Source organism: Cibotium barometz, chromosome 7, assembly GCF_041138505.1.
Source record: "Cibotium barometz isolate CiBa-2024 chromosome 7, ASM4113850v1, whole genome shotgun sequence".
Taxonomy (NCBI): domain Eukaryota; kingdom Viridiplantae; phylum Streptophyta; class Polypodiopsida; order Cyatheales; family Cibotiaceae; genus Cibotium; species Cibotium barometz.
In genome coordinates this window covers 60,406,626-60,422,863 of record NC_141052.1, presented here as the reverse complement: position 1 = coordinate 60,422,863, position 16,238 = coordinate 60,406,626, and the positions used below count along the sequence as shown (strand labels likewise).

Here is a 16,238-nt window from a genome sequence, read left to right as displayed (position 1 = left end):
GACAAATTAGATTTAGACTCATCATCTTTTGCATCCTTTACAAAAATCAAGTACGCGGAAAGGTACTTTTTCATTACTGATGAAATTGCCGAAGCTGATACAATAGGAACAGATTCCCCTTTAAGCTTTACATCCAAAATATGCTCTTTCTCTCTATGAGTCAAAATAATCTTCCTGTTGTATGTATCCACCACCGCATGTACTCTATGGCACCATGGCATACCCAACAAAACATCACATCCATCAAGTGGCATGATGAAGAACTCCTCACTGTCCACATAACCCTGCACATGAAGCCTGAGCTTCCCAATAATAGGAGTAACAGGTTCTGCATACCCAGGACAAGCCATATTAGCCTCATACAAAGACCCCATCTCCTCTGCGCGGATCCTCAATCGGCCAGTCAAATCCGGTGACATAAAGTTGGCTCTAGCACTTCTGTCAAAGAAAATCAAGGCATTTTGATCTCTCACTTTGTCCCATGCCCTGCACAACTCAGCCTCTTCAGTCTGTTCCCCAACAAGATCAGGAACTAACCCTGCAGATGGTTTTGGTTTCTTAGACTTGGGCTCCCCTTTAGTGTCAGAGTCCTTTTGGGACTTACGCTTGGGACAGTTAAAAGACATATGTCCCTCCTCTGTACAGTAAAAAACATTTCCGAGCATCCATCAAAGCTTGTCTCTCCTCAGGAGTTCTCTTAGGCATCGCTAACTTCTTATACCGCTTCTCTGTAGACCCTTTTGCATCACACGAAGCATGCCCTGACTTTTCAGATTTCTTGCTTGAGCTTTTACTTCCTTTAAATCCAGATGAGACCCCAGTGAGTAACGCATTTGCTGTCATAGCATTCTCTATCATCTGCGACATATTTGTTACTCGAGTCTTTATGCAATAGTCACGCACTTCCTTGGGCAGCCCACAACAATACTTCTCCACCTGCTCAGACAAAGGCACTGCACGATAGGAAGTAACTGGGAGTAAAGCTTCCCAAAACTTCTTATTATAATCCTCAAGATTTTCACACTTTGATGCATCCAACTTGTGCCATGCTGTCATTACATCCACCTCAAAAGTAGATGTGAGCCATACGGAAGAGAACACCTGTTTAAATTGTATCCAAGTAGATGGTGCTATGCCCTGTAAAAGAAGAGTGGACCACCACTGCAATGCATTGCCCATGAGAAAAGTCGCAGCTTTTCTCACCTTAGAGGATTCCGTTTAATTAACACCAAAAAAAGCAACGTCAAACTGCTGTAAAAAGGTAAGTGCCTCTAGTTTATCTTTGGCCCCACTGAACGTGTCAAATTTCACTGCAGCTCCCCCTTCCTTATAATCCTTCACCTTACCCATAGGCGTTAGATTATCGTAAGGAAGTGGCTTCACAAGATTGCTACCCCCGACATTCATGCCCATCATAGGGTCAATATTGCCAGTTCCCACACCTGGCATTCCATACATTCCGGCCATGTTTCCAAACATACCACTATGCATACCGGGCTGCATGCCCCCATACATGTTTCCTTGCATTCTGGGCTGCATGCCCCCAAACATGTTTCCTTGTATTCCGGACTGCATACCACCATACATATTCCCTTGCATACCAGGCTAAAAACTAGCTCCAAAATTCCCTGGAATACCCATGCCTCCCCGAGGATAGCCCCCAGTCATGGATTGGAACACAAAGCCACCACCAAAATAGCCTAGATGCATAGACTGTTGTGAAACAGATGGCTGTCCGAAAAAGGAACTCTGTGAGTTGGCACCAAAAGTATGTTGCATGTTCGGAAACTGTCCAAAAGATGGATCCTGTGGAAAGGCACCACTATTGCCCTGAGGTGGGTTCTTAGAATGCACTTTCTTCTTCTTCTTTTCAGGCTCAAAACGGGATCTCATAAATTCAGCAAACTTCTCACTTTGAGTGAGCTGCATAAACACATCCATTACACCTGCCAAACGATTTTTAAACTGAGCATCATCTTCCTCTTTACTAGGCATGTCTTTTGGCTGTGTTACATCCTCATATTGTGCATCTTTTGCAGCCTATTCTCCTGCAAGAATATCCTCAGATTCATTTCTCTCAAGAGAGGCCTCTTGCTCTTCCTCTTCATCATAAAAATATTCATCTTCTTTGTCTGACATGTTGCTGAATTTTTCAGCAATGACTTTCCTCGAGACAACCACGAGCTCACCCCCTTAAGAAAGTTGATGATGAGTCCCGGCAACGGAACCTTGAAACCGGCCTGTGGTAGTAAAGTGCGGTAGACTAGCAGTCACCTTTCCAAAAGTAGTCCAGTCAAATAACAAATGAACAAGAGCTAGAATGCTCCAGAACAAAAAGGAAAACGACACCTGTTGGCCCCAAAGCTTGGCGCCCCTTTCGGTATTTCTTTATTCAAATTCAATGGAGAGTTTAACTGAGTACAACAAAGCCAGTCTGCATGTCCAATCTGACAGCCCTCAAGACCTCTTAGCATAGAGGATTCACATACAGATCTGTGTCCCACAAAAGCAACACACCGTGATTTCCTCTAATCAACCAAGACAATACAACAGGGCAGCCTTGAGCACGCATCTGGCTGTTCCATGTTCATGGCTTCATACTCACCCTAAATACAAATCCACTGTCCAATCTCTGTTTCCACCCTTCAAACTGCTATACCCCTCCTCTCACAAAGGGCCAGAAGAAACAACTCTGTAGCAGACATAAGCCAGTGGAAAGAAAGAAAGAAAGATATGTTCAGAGTTTACCAACTGTTATGCGCAGTTCTGCAACGGAGGGATTGACCGTACCAGTCTGTACTAGCAGTCGCCTGTATCAGCAACTCTGCATCACACGTGTGCACCTAACTATACAGGTTTGTACTTGTAGCACACGTGTACCTGTCTGTACTTTCCCCCCCTGCAGCCGCCTCAGAACTGTACTTGCAGCAATCCTTGTTATGCGCCGCCTGCACCTGATGATGCGCCGCTCGCCTGCAGCTGTACAGGACTGAACTGTCCCGCCTGTACCTGCTGGACAGGACTGCAGTACTCGCCTGTACCTGTCCGTACAGGTCTGCGCCTGCAGACCTGTACGGACAGCAGCCTGCGCCAACTGACCTACAACAGCCGCCTGCGCCAACTGTCTAGCTGTCACCCGTACGAGATGGCCTTTAGCAGCCGCCCGTACCAGCCTGCATCTGCCGACCTGTACCAGCTGACCTGCACCGACTTGCACCAGCTGTTCTGTACTGGCCTGCACGGTTCTCTTCAGGCGATCCTCACGCTTCCTCTCCACGCAGCCAGCCTATACGTGTTCTCCCCCACACAGCCAGCCGACCAATCCCCTTTCTCCAAAAAGCAAGAGAGAGATGGAGAGGGAGGCGTGTACTCTAAAAGTAGAGTAGCCCCCCCTCCAAAATTATCCTAGTGGCCCTCCCTTAAAGTTTTTAAAAACTAAGGGCCACCCAAGGTTTATAAACCTTATAAAATTTAACACCTTGGTCCCCCCCTTCACACTTGGGGTTGTCCACACATTACTTTTGTCCGGACACCCAAGTATGCATCCTTAAAAGTTTATCTTGCTCACCAACCACCATGCTCACACTTATGCTGTTCCACTTTCACAGGGTCATGACAACACCAATCTCTCATCTATCTTAATCATGTTAATCAGCATCTTGTTCTTAATCAAGCTTAGGGTTGTGGATCATTACAGTAAGGCTTCTGTACAGCATTGCAAGATGTATCAGAAGAGCAATAAAGCAACAACCAAATATGATCGACCAGGCAAAAGTCATAGAGCCAAAACAAACTCCACAGATGGAAGCATGGTTCCGGTCGAAGAATAAGCCAGTTTTATACGAAGTTCAAGCATCACGAAACCCATAACGCAGCATGGCTGGATGAAGAGTTCTTTCAGGAGTACCCCCAATTATTGGCGGACTACTTGGAAACCTTGAACCTACCGCCAAGCTAAGCAAGAGGGAATGTCGCATGCACCCTACACTGGGGTGCAAAGTGACACACTGGCATCGTCATCAATGCAACATTTGTACAAAAGTAATACCTTTTTTAGAAATATTTGTCCTACGCCGTGACTCCATTGTGATCCCCAGGTCCACGGACACTCAAGCACGAGCTACATAGGTCAATCTCCGAGCCATAGTGGTCAGACTAGAGTCGGTCCTCTTAACCTACCTGGAAAGTTCATTAGATAGATGCATGTAGCAATCAGCCTTAGTAGTAGGGTTGCATTAGAAGCACGTAGTAGCATGTGTCAGGAAGGCATGCCCATGGGCTAGCCAAAGGCCAGGCCAAGGCTGGTGGACCAGTCAGCATGGTTAAGGGCTGTTTACAGCCCTGAACCTCTATTTGAGGCAGCCGACAGCAAGAGGGGGCCCTATGTCCCTGTCAGCCAGCAGAAGGGGCTTCCTTGAGGGCTGCAGCAGCCTATCATGGGCCCATAAGCAGTCGGCCAGCAGGCTTGCAGCAGCAAACAAAAAGCACCAGTTTTTAATGCTATTTTATAACATTTTTTGTCCAAGAGAACCTGGCCGACCAACTCTCTTTGAGGACTATATAAGCAAGCGCTAAAACTCAGCATAAATCATTCATAATTCAGCGAGTCTCAAGCAAATTCTAGGCAGTAAATCAGCATATATTCTCCTTCCTCTCCAAGCTAACATCGAAGCTCCTCTTCCATTCTCAACCAGCATATGTGTAGTCCTACAAAGAAAGAAAGAAAGAAAGAAAGAAAAGAAAAGATATAATAACGTCTACGGAAGGCCAAATCGGCCAATGAGACAAATCTGTATACAACAAGTTCATGTCGTCCTGCGTATCATCATGGAAAGAAAAACTGAAATGAAAAGCTAATCCTAGTCATATGCAGCTCACTATGCAGTCACTGCCTAGCATGCTATAGATGTACAATCATGATAAATGGTATACTTCTAATTCCACCCAGTGGACATGGTGGGGTGTAGTACATAATACATGGGGCATGGGGCGAGGAGGACTCACCTCTGTTGTGCCCTGGTGTAGCCTTTGGACTCTCTCCTCCATAGCTCTGCGGTATCGTGCCTGGATCTAAGCAGACTGGGCCTGCTGGAGTAGTGGTGGTCTGCGTCCGGGTCTCCTGGCAACTCTAATCTCCAAGTCTCTCTATTGTGTGAGCACTCATCGGGAGATAGATCAGGGTTGTTAGAGGCGTCAGAGGCGTTTGGTACGAGGCGGGTATGGTACACGCCTCAAAAGAATTATATTTTTTAGAGATGTTAGAGGTGTGTTAGAGGCGTTTGTTGTATTTTATATATATATATAGATAGTGATAGATATATATATAGATGGTGATAGATAGATAGATTATTAGAGAGAGAAATAAAGAAAGAAAGAAAGATATATTAACGTCTGCAAAAGGCCAAAATTGGCCTATGAGACAAACAAGTAGTACAATGATGTTCCTCCAGTCATCAAGAGGAAAATGTGGAGTGAGAATAAAATGTACAAATATGACAACACGACCATAGGGGACTCAATGGTGGTGTACAAACGAGAGGGTGTGGATGGAGTACTAGGGCTACTAATGCATCTCTATATGCTGAAGGGGTGATACAAGTATGATATGTGTCCCATAGTCTGGGTACAATATGTCATACATCCGATTTGAGGATGCCGTAAATGTCTAGAACATGCGTCCTGGATCAAAGCGAAAATGTGCCAGCTGCTCCTCGACCTCCTGCTGGTGTCGAGACCGGATGGCCGCGATCTCTTTGTGGTGTAGCCGTGGTGTCTCTCCACTCGCTAAGATGTCACTCCCAATGTGTGTGGCTGGGCTACTGGTGCCAATCTCTGGAAGAAGTCAGTCAACTGGGACTGTCTTCCTCCGCTAGGATGTGCGGGTGTCTGAAGTAAGATCTACCTGTGTCTCTGTAGTGCTAGTAGTAGTCTGCCTAGCTGTCTCTGGTCCGATCTCTCCCAAATCTGTCTAAGTGATGTGGTCCCTCTAAAAACCTCAGGATAGCATGCCCTGATCTCCTGCAAAGCACCACACTGGCAAACAAAATGCTCCTCTGTCTCTACCTCCGTCTGGCATAATCTGCAAATGCGCTCTGCTCGAGGAATGCGTGCTACTCTCCCAGTCTCGATCTCTAGTTGGTGTGATGAGACCCTTAGTCGCCCAATGGCTACTCTGGCTCCATGTGATAAGTGGACCTCCAAGTATCGTGGTCGCTGGATGAAGCCGTCTATGGAGGTGCTCAAGAAGTGGAGTGGCTGATTGGGAGATAGCCAAGTCTCCTGTATGTGGCCCTGCCAAATGTCATGTCTCATGACTTTGTTCCTCTCTGTCTAAGAGAGGCGTCTGTGTGGTGCAGCTAGGTCATACTGTAAGGGTGGTAATCTGTCAATATCAATCCTGTGTGATGATATCCACTGTACCACCTGGGAGTACCATGACCAGGTATGTCCCTCCTCAGCAAGCTGTCTGGATGCCTCAAAAGCAGCCCGAGATACCCGATTTAGTGGGAGCTCCCGCATCCTGTGTATAAAAGATATAGTCTAGAACATGGCCTCTACTAACATAGGTGGTACAGCAAACTCCGCTCGAAGGATATCATGTGGTACTGAAGGTTTGCTGCGGATCATCCGGCGCGTAGGTGTCATGGATTATTTTCCAGTCCATTGGCTGTGGGAAGTACTGCAAAAAGTCATGGCCAAGACCGGAGTTAAAGAGGAGCTCGTGAAGGTAGAGGACAAGCTCAGCACAATTATCAAAGAAAACAAGAAGATGGTCGACTCTTCCGTTACCGCAATCAAAAAGGAGGAACTAGTGGAGGCCAAATTGCATGCTAAAAGTCAAGCCGCTGAAATCTCAACCCTCAAAAAGGAGCTGGAAGCCACTTCACAAGGCAAGCTTGAGGATGGAAAATTTCAGCGCTCCTTTATTGAAGAGCTGAATACCATCAAGGAACAAATGAGGATCATTCGAGAGGAGGACGAGCAACATAAAGAGAAGACATCTTCATGGGTAGAGGTGATCACACAGACACAAAAGAAGATGGACGAGGCGGAGAAATGGATCGAGGTCGCCAAGAAAGGGAAAGGTAAAGAATCGCCACCCATCCCCACTCCCACCATCATCAACATGACCCTTGAAGAGGAGCAAAGGAGGAAGACCCGGGCCTTACATGTACGAGTGTCCGGTCTAAAAGACCGTGATGATGTGGAAGGGGAAACCAAGGAGCTCTTCTCTATGATGGGCATTGAAGCCACGCACACAAAGGCATGGAGAGTGGGAAAGAAGAGAGAATGTAGTGGCGAATCTTCTAAGGAGAGAGCACTTATCATTCGTTTCCCCTCCATTGAAGCGAAGGAGGACTTCTTGAAGACATCCTACACTCAAGAAGACGGGAATATTTCTTGGAGATGACCTCACACTCTCACAACTTGCCCACATGAAAGAAGTTATGCCCGAGATAAGGGCAGCCCGAGAGAAAGGGAAAGTGGCCTTCTATAGAGATGGTATAGTGGTGATTATGGAGAGGCGCTCTTCATGACGGCGCGAGACCTATGGGACTACACTCAAAGTTGCTACTTGGAATTGTAATGGATCTCTACGCCTTGATGTAAGGGCTTTTGAGGATAGTTTCACTGGGAGGGACATCATCTTCTACTTTGAGACGCATCAAGCTCCTGGACAGTCCTTGCCACATATTAGTGGATACCGATGGGAGAGCTTGTAGACAGGAGACTCGTTCAGAGCATAGAGGACGGGGCTCAGGAGGAGTGGCAGTATTGTTTAGAGAGGAGATGCAACCACTGATACATATAGTCCGCAGAGATGAGCAGGCCAGGTACATGTGGGCAGAGACGGACAGATATCTCTACATTGCTATATGCTATTTTTCTCCTGGTACATCAGCGTATGCATCACCTAGCGGGCAGTCTCCCTTTTCTATTTTCGATGATGATATTTGGGAGTTCTCCAGGGATGGTGACATCATTCTCCTGGGGGACTTCAATGCCAGGACGCCCATAACCAAACAGTATTTTATGATACCTCAGAGGAGATGTTGAGGGAGCTTGATGTTAGGGATATGGGCCTATCTAGACTCTCACAGGATGAGGAACATACTGTGTATGGGCGGTATTTGATAGACATGGGGACTGCACATGGATTGGCCATCCTGAATGGCCTACAGAGATTCCCGACAGCGGGCGGTTTCACTAGCTTTCCACATCGGCATGGTGCTAGCAGTGGACTATGTTATGGCTCAGCCCAGTCTGATTCCCTCTTTTCAGGATTTTATGGTAGGCACTAGGCCAGTTGGAGTAGCAGTGGATCATGCTATCTTGATCATTTGCTGCCCAAGCATCAACTTATGCATGAGTCACACCAACAGTAGAGAGGGTAAGTGGTGCTAATTGAAGCACCTAAAAGGAAGACAAACAGCCTTTAAACTTAATGTTCATCTAGTCCTTAAATTGAATAATACTTTTTACATCCAATGCTTTTTAGGTTGCTAAACAAATTTTGACACCAAATAGGAAACAAAGGTAAGACCTGGGCTTGGTAATGCACGAGGCCTCTCTAGTTGCTCTCCTGCAAACATTGCATGAGTCATACAAAATAAAGTAGTAATGAGACTCAAGCCTATAAATAATAGCAATCCCTAAGTACAAAAAATCACCTTCGTCTAACAAGGAAAGACACCCCAAAGACTCAGTGCCGATACTTGATTTTCTATAGCGGCCACCATGAAATGAATTAGAAAAGTGCTTTGGAGAGGCCACAACACCTGAACAGTACCATCAAGATTAAGAATCAAGTTATCTAAAAATCACAAAATTAAATCTTTTTGACAGAACAAGTAGGCCTTTTTCTCGAGCATTGATTGATAGGCTTGAAAGAGTGCATTACGGTATTTTGATGCATGCATTGATGGACAGACTTGAAAGACTGCATTACTGTAATATTGTGAGTTGTGACATGCGAGGGATTGATCGTAGTAAAACGAACCTTAGCCTTAACTAAATTGTACTTAGTAACACTTAAGAGAGAGAGAAAGGTTTCAATGCAATGCAATGCAACTATATTGAATGCAATGGTTACAACTGAGATCTAAAAAGATCTATGATGATGATGCTGACTGAATGCTGAATGCTGTACTGTTGAATGCTGAATGCTGAACTCTGCACCTTCTTATGGTCTTGGGGTGAAGACCACCAAACGATGAGAGATATTCGACTGAATGATGTGCAATGCCTTTTATATGTGAGTTTATTGCTGGTCGGCTGTGCCTAGGGCTGTCGGCCTGCAGAAAGTATCCCGACTGAGACTAATACCAGTTGGTTGCATTGAATGCTCTGTCGGTTGCTGATATCTCCCTGTCGGCTGCTATACACTGCTGTCAGCTGCCCACAATGTTGGCCTAATACTTGAATGCCATGCTTAATGCTTGCTTGATGCTAAGAATGCTGTGCTAAATGCTCATGAATGCCATGCCACCTGTACACCAACTCGATGTGCATGTGACATTCCCCTCTACTAAATCGTTGCTAGGTAGTACACCTAACAACCCTTCGACTCCTCTGGTGATCCTCCTCCACTGAAACCACTGCCCCACTTTGTCTTCTTCTGTCAAGACTAAGGTCGACTGTAGGAGTTGAATCCTTTGAGCCAAAGACTTCTCCACTGTGGGAACTGACTTCTCCACTGCGGGAACTCCATGGCAAATGCTGATAAATCCACTTGGAAAAACCTGAATCACCATTGTCCTGTATGTGGAATCCTTTCACACACCATTTCCATCGTTCATGGACCTCTGAACCTCTTGAGGCGATGTTAGAGCTACTTCCATCTTCTTATGTGAAAGAGAATCCCCTGCTGATGCTAGTTGAAGCCCAAAACTCCATTTTCTCCTTTGATGATGGATGTCATTCTTCCCCAGAAAACTCATGGGTAAATCATGTATGCCTTGCAGATGCAAGATGCTTAGATTGACTAACTTTACTGGACTGCTAGGATGACTGCTATAGTGATGCAAGCCATGTGCTACCCTATATGCTATGCAAGAATGCAAATGAATGGGTAGCTGATGCATGCGTAAGGGAAAAACCCTAAGGATGGCCTGCAAGATCTTGAGGACTCGATTTACCTGAGCAGAAGCGACTGTCATGATGCTTTATTGAATGACTTAAGGGATGAACTAAGTCTGGTTACCCTGTAACGCTCTGATAACAATGTGACATACGAGGGATTGATCGTAGTAAAACAACCTTAGCCTTGACTAAACTGTACTTAGTAACACTTAAGAGATAGAAAAAGGTTTCAATGCAATGCAATGCAGTGCAACTATATTAAATGCAATGGTTACAACTGAGATCTAAAAAGATCTATGATGATGATGCTGCTGTACTGCTGAATGGTGAATGCTGAATGCTGAACTCTGCACCTTCTTATGGTCTTGGACTGTAGACCACCAAACGATGAGAGATATTCGACTGAATGATGTGCAACGCCTTTTATATGTGAGTTTGCTGTCAGCTTGCAAAAAGTGTCCACAACTGAGACTAATACCAGTCGGCTGCATTGAATGCTCTGTCAGCTGCTGATATCTCCCTGTCAGCTGCTGTACACTCCTGCCAGCTGCCCACAATGTTGGCCTAATGCTTGAATACCATGCTTAATGCTTGCTTGATGATAAGAATGCTATGCTAAATGCTCATGAATGCCATGCCACCTGTACAGCAACTGGGTGTGCATGTAACATGGGTGCTAATAGTGCCCTGGCACCAAAGCTTTCAAGAGGCCAAGGGCTCCCCTAATTTCTAGGGGGTTTGTGTTCTAGAGCACTTATGGTGCCTTGGGAAGTTTCTAGGGGGGTGTGTTCTAGGGCACCTATTGGGGTGTTGTGATGACTCAAGTCCATTCAAGAGTTTGATGCAAATCTTTGAGTTGAATAGGTCTACCTTTTTTTTTGCAGATGTACTTTCTGAGCATTTTTGAATGTGATTGGGCATCAAGTATGTATTGGTGTGGTGGTTAGTATAAACGCTAGTAGAACCCAAGGTCTTGGGGTCAAGTCCTGCAGGTTGCATGCAGGCGTATACAGATTCTTGCACTCGATTGCTCTCCTATACACACATTTTCGACACACACAGCTCAAACACTTAGAAAAAAATTCAAGTATAAGGGTGTAATTTTTTCTAAGTGTAAGGGTGTAAGGAAGCTGTGTAAGAGATTGTACCGGAACAAATTTTACGTGTAAAGGTGTAAGGCCATGTAGGGGTGTGAGGCTGTGTAAGAGTGTATACCGGAACAAATTTTAAGTTTAAAGGTGTAAGGCCACTATGTAGGTGTGTGAGGCTGTGTAAGAGAGAGTGTACTGGAACAAATATTAGTGTAAAGATGTATGGCCACTATGTAGAGGTGTAAGGCTGTGTAAGAGTGTGCATCGGAAATATTTTCCGGCCACCCACTGAATCGCCAGTTGATGTGGGGCCCACCATGTGTCACAAAAGACAAGGACAAGAGCATCCACGGCCAACTGGTGCATCCTCTCATATTGGGTACAAATGAGGGAGTCTTTTAGCCTGATGTATTTTTTCCTACTTACATGGGTTTCTCATTCATTGCTAGATGGACCTGAATGAGTATATTCATGATGGCCATGATGCATGTGTTTTTCAGATTTCTGATAGGAACAAAGAGTATTACTTTTTGTGCCGGTGTCTTCGATTTTGGCAGCAATAGGCAGTCTGATGTGCTCCATGGAGAAGTGGTCAACATGCGCAAATCAGATGGGGGTTACAAAAATACAAGCAAAAGGTGTGAGCTTCTGGCGACAATTATGAATAGAGAGTGCCTCCTGCAGATGCAACCTTCATCATCATGCTGGTACTCCACTGCATGCGTCGTGTAAAATCAACAGAAAATTCTCAGTTAGGAAGGAGGAATTAGAAGTCTACAAGTGCTTCCCATTTGCAAAAATTATTTGCAATTCAAACATTTATTGGCGATTATTCAAGCTACAGCATCGATCGAGATTGCTAAGTAGAGTCCCGCTCTGTCTCTCCCTCCCTCTCTCCCTCTCTCTCTCTCTCTCTCACACACACACACACGTACGCACGCGCGCGCGCAGACACACGTGTGACAAATTTTCTCATTCAACTGCAGAGGCAAGCAGTAGAGTACTTACCCCGCCTTGCGCAGCTCGCAGACGCACAAGGACATGAAATGAAATGCTAGGCCCGAAAGAGAGCACCATATATTGGCTTACCAGTGCGATCAATAAAAGAGAAGGAAACAATGATTCCAATCTTCCATGAGATCACAAACACTGTCCCATTTCGTAGAATTCTATCAATTAGATCCTCGTGGACTCATCAGGAGGACCCCCCCCACACAAAAAAAGCAAAGGATAGGGGACCCCCCCCTTTCTTTTTGGTCATATTTGCTTTCTATATGGCATGTTTTACGTCACATTCAACATCACCAATGGGAACTTGGGTTGATTTCTTTGGCCCATAAATACCCCCAGGTAATTCAAGGGCTTCCTCTCGTGGGACTACAACCATGTAATTTTAAAAGCTACAATGAGGATCAGTGCATGGTTATGAATGATTGGAGTTCATGGCTATCTTTCTTCTACACGTCAATTGTAAATTAGAGTGGCAACAACAGTAACAAAAGAAATTGTGCACCCATCACCTACCCAGAGGTTTTGTTCAATTAAGTTTTGACAAGGACAATCTGAAGAGGCCAAGAAGCGTGTTTTAACAAGCAATTTCATATGCTCCTTTCAACTTAGATGACAACATGAACATGGAAGCCACTCACAAGCAGTTAATGTCTACACAAACATAACTGAATTTGGGACTCTGTACAAATCAAACTAACATAAATGATGGATTCCTTAACATGCAGTTTTATGGAGCATACACTCAATGACACTAATTCACAACCGGCATTCCTTTCGGGCCTACCTTATATACAACCACCTTACACGAAATGTCATGTAGCATATCAAAAACTTATGTGCTATCTTGATAATAAATTAATACACTTATGTCACTAATCCTCAACCACCTATGTGCATTATGTATATGCATTCTCAAGTGTCATAAACTTAATGTATACACTTAATGTCACTATGTATATGCATTCTCAAGTGGCATATACACTTAATGTCACTATGCATTCTCAAGTGCCATATACACTTAATGTCACTATACGTTCTCAAGTGCCATATGCACTTAATGTCATTATACATTCTCAAGTGTCATATACACTTAACGTCACTATGTACATGCCTTCTCAAAACTCAAATACACTTAATGTCACTATGTGCATGAGTTCTCAAATGTTTAAAAAAAGTAGCATGTCACATTCAACATTACTAATAAATGACTTATTATCTCCTTTTTTGCAATTTGTCTTGGGTCACCACGAACAAATATGCTTTTAAAATACCCCTATAATCTAAGAGCCTCCTTTGGTGGGTCTACAACAATGAAAAGGTATAAATGAGAATGGTTATGAATAGTTGTTCATGCTTTTCGCAACAAATCAATTGAAAATAATGAGGAAAGAACCATAACAAAAGTAATTCTATGCCCATAATCTATCTCAACAAATAATTGTTCATGCTCTTCTCATATTTTTGTTAGAATTAATTAATTTTTGTCACTCAAGGATGTGGCCTATAAATAAGTATGGTTGACCCTCCTTCTCTAAACAAAAAGAACATCTCCATCAACTTAAAGAGGCCAACTTCTAAGGGTAGTCCATGTCACTTGAAGAAGTGTGTTTTAACAAGCAATTGTAGATACCTCTTTTGGCTTGAATGGCAACATGAGTGTGGAAGCCACTCACAAACAATTAATCTAATCAAATTGAAATAACATGGATGATGGATTCCTAGATAGGTGATTTTTTAAAGCGTACACACCAATGTCACCATGTCTTGTAAGCTTTTTGTTAAAGCCTAATTTAGATATATAAAATTACCCTACATTACCTAACCTTGCATATCAAATGCTTATGTAATATCTTACATTACGTATATCCAAACTTTTTTGATATCTCTACAACGAGTTAATATACACAATGTCACTAATTAACTACACCTATCTTGTGAGAAATCTTTCTTTCCCACCTTACTTATAGGATTTTCCATGCGTCATTTTTAGCTAGTGTGCATTCTTGAAAAAATTATCTTTGTGCAGTGTGACACACTTTGGTATAATTACATCCCATTTACATGATTTGGAAAAATCTTTTGAATGCTAACACTTTATTAGAAGAAAATACACATGTGCATACAATCAAATCCCTCACTTTCACAAAACTACATAAGTAGCTCCATTCAAATCCATCATATTCATAAAACTAAATAAGGCTCCATATTGTAGCCCTAAAAAAAGATGAAAAACTCCTTTCACATTGGTGCTTTTGTCTAATACAAAGAAGTAAAAATACCAATAAAAGTTATGCTAATGATGCAACAATAGAAAAATAGCTTCAAACGTAAAGTGTAGGTAAAGACCTCTCAAACCAAAATGTACTAAAGAAAGAAAATATGTCCTTCTATAACTTTCATACATCTTTGTCTACTCAACATTTTTTCTTATTCCCTTATTTCTCCTACTCCTCTACCACATTGATTGAATGCAATCAATGAAAGTCATAGAGAGTTGTTAGTTCTTTGTAAGGATCCATGCTAGATGATTATCAAAGTAAAGCATTATAAATTCCTTGGTTTTGAAATATAGGACTCAAAGAAGATTTTGTATATTTTGTTGACATGTAATGATTTTATGTTAACAAACACTAATGTGTGAATACGTTGTTTTAACCCCTCTATATGTGCTACATCAGTACCATTGTTTAAGCATAATAATAGGAGGAAATAATAGAGAAGAATATTATAGTGCACTAAAAACATATAAGTATGGTTGGGTTACACACATGTGCACTCCCATGGAAGTAGCCTAGATGGTTGTTAAATCTATTAAGCATGTGGTTGTAAGAGGATGGTTACACTCCACACCTGTGTACTCCCATGGAGGGAGCCTAGATGGTTGTTAGAATTATCAAGAGTGCGGTTGTTATAAGCTAAGAGGTCAACAAACATAGTAAGGAATGATTGCCTATGTACATACATAGGCTTGGATATGTAGGGATGCTATGACCGCTTATGAGAGTCACTTTTCCACATGATGCAGACTCAAAGCCTGCGGTGGCTAGAAGCAAAGAAATTATTCAAGGCTAGGAGGCTAGGATAGAGCACTGAGAGCCAACACTTGGTGGCTAGATAGAAATGGTAGCAGAACTTATGTGCGATTCAAGTAAGGAGTTTGATGGTACCAAAAGAGTTAAGGCAATTGCAAACTGGCAAGATAGTTTACGTAGAATATTAGGAATAGGAATAGTCTAGAAAGTCAAGATAGCTAGATAGGGGTAGGATATTGCTTATCTCGGTAAGATAGGAACGGGATTTCCAAGATAAATTCCAAGAAAGGTAAGAAAAAGTCTGCAAGAAGAATACCTGCTACGTAATGAGTCTTCAAGTAAAGGTGGAGCTACCAGTTTTTAGGGAAGGCAAAACTGATCTAGAAATTCACACTCAAGCATTTAAACCATGGGCCCAACTCTACCAGTTGAAGAAGGATAAAAAGAAGCAAACTTCTTTTCAATATCCAAAAATTCACACTCAAGTATTTAACCCATGGGCCCAACTCTACCAATTGAGGAATGAAGAGAAGTAAACTTCTTTTCATTATTCTTGAAAGGAAGAGGACAATTTCTTGCAAAGTTTTTAGCCAAGGAAAACATATAAAGATATTTTAAATGAACTCAAACAACTCAAATTGGAGGAAGGAGAACAAGGGAATTGAGGAAATGACCAAAATCTTTCTAGCACTACCAACAAAATTACCATAACCAATGAGAGCAATAACTAAATTAGAAGTGAAAGAACAAGGAAACTTATGCATAATGATCAGAAAGGAAGCCAAGTCAAGAAATCAACCAGGAAGAAGCTAAGTCATAAAGATAGTTAAATGAATACACCAAAAAGGAAGCCAATTTAAGAAATCAACTAGGAAGAAGCTACTATCACAAAGACACTTTGAATGAATATACCAAAAAGAAAGGTTAGATTGCTGGAAAAGAGGCTATAGTTGAAGACATCAAGACCAATTAGCCCCAAAAAGCTAACAATGCGGTGGAGAAAGATATAAACCAAAATTCT

General features: G+C 42.9%; 1 protein-coding gene across 5 annotated transcripts in view; it reads right to left on the bottom strand.

Annotated features, from left to right (window-relative positions):
• The window catches only part of LOC147637274 (uncharacterized), a 33,868-nt gene extending 21,527 nt beyond the window's left edge, over positions 1-12,341 (bottom strand). The window contains exons 1-5 of one of the 5 annotated variants that reach the window (XM_086800912.1): positions 12,183-12,341; positions 11,702-11,889; positions 10,958-11,118; positions 8,673-8,782; positions 8,546-8,584 (exon numbers count right to left, since the gene is read on the bottom strand). In XM_086800912.1, coding sequence (XP_086657038.1) covers positions 8,546-8,584; positions 8,673-8,782; positions 10,958-11,118; positions 11,702-11,773 — 382 coding nt within the window. In that variant the 5' untranslated portion in view covers positions 11,774-11,889; positions 12,183-12,341. Of the gene's footprint in view, positions 1-8,545; positions 8,585-8,672; positions 8,783-10,957; positions 11,119-11,701; positions 11,890-12,182 lie in introns of those variants that run through there. The other 4 variants (XM_086800913.1, XM_086800914.1, XM_086800915.1 and 1 more) reach the window with 4 other exon arrangements.
• Positions 12,342-16,238: the final 3,897 nt, after the last annotated feature.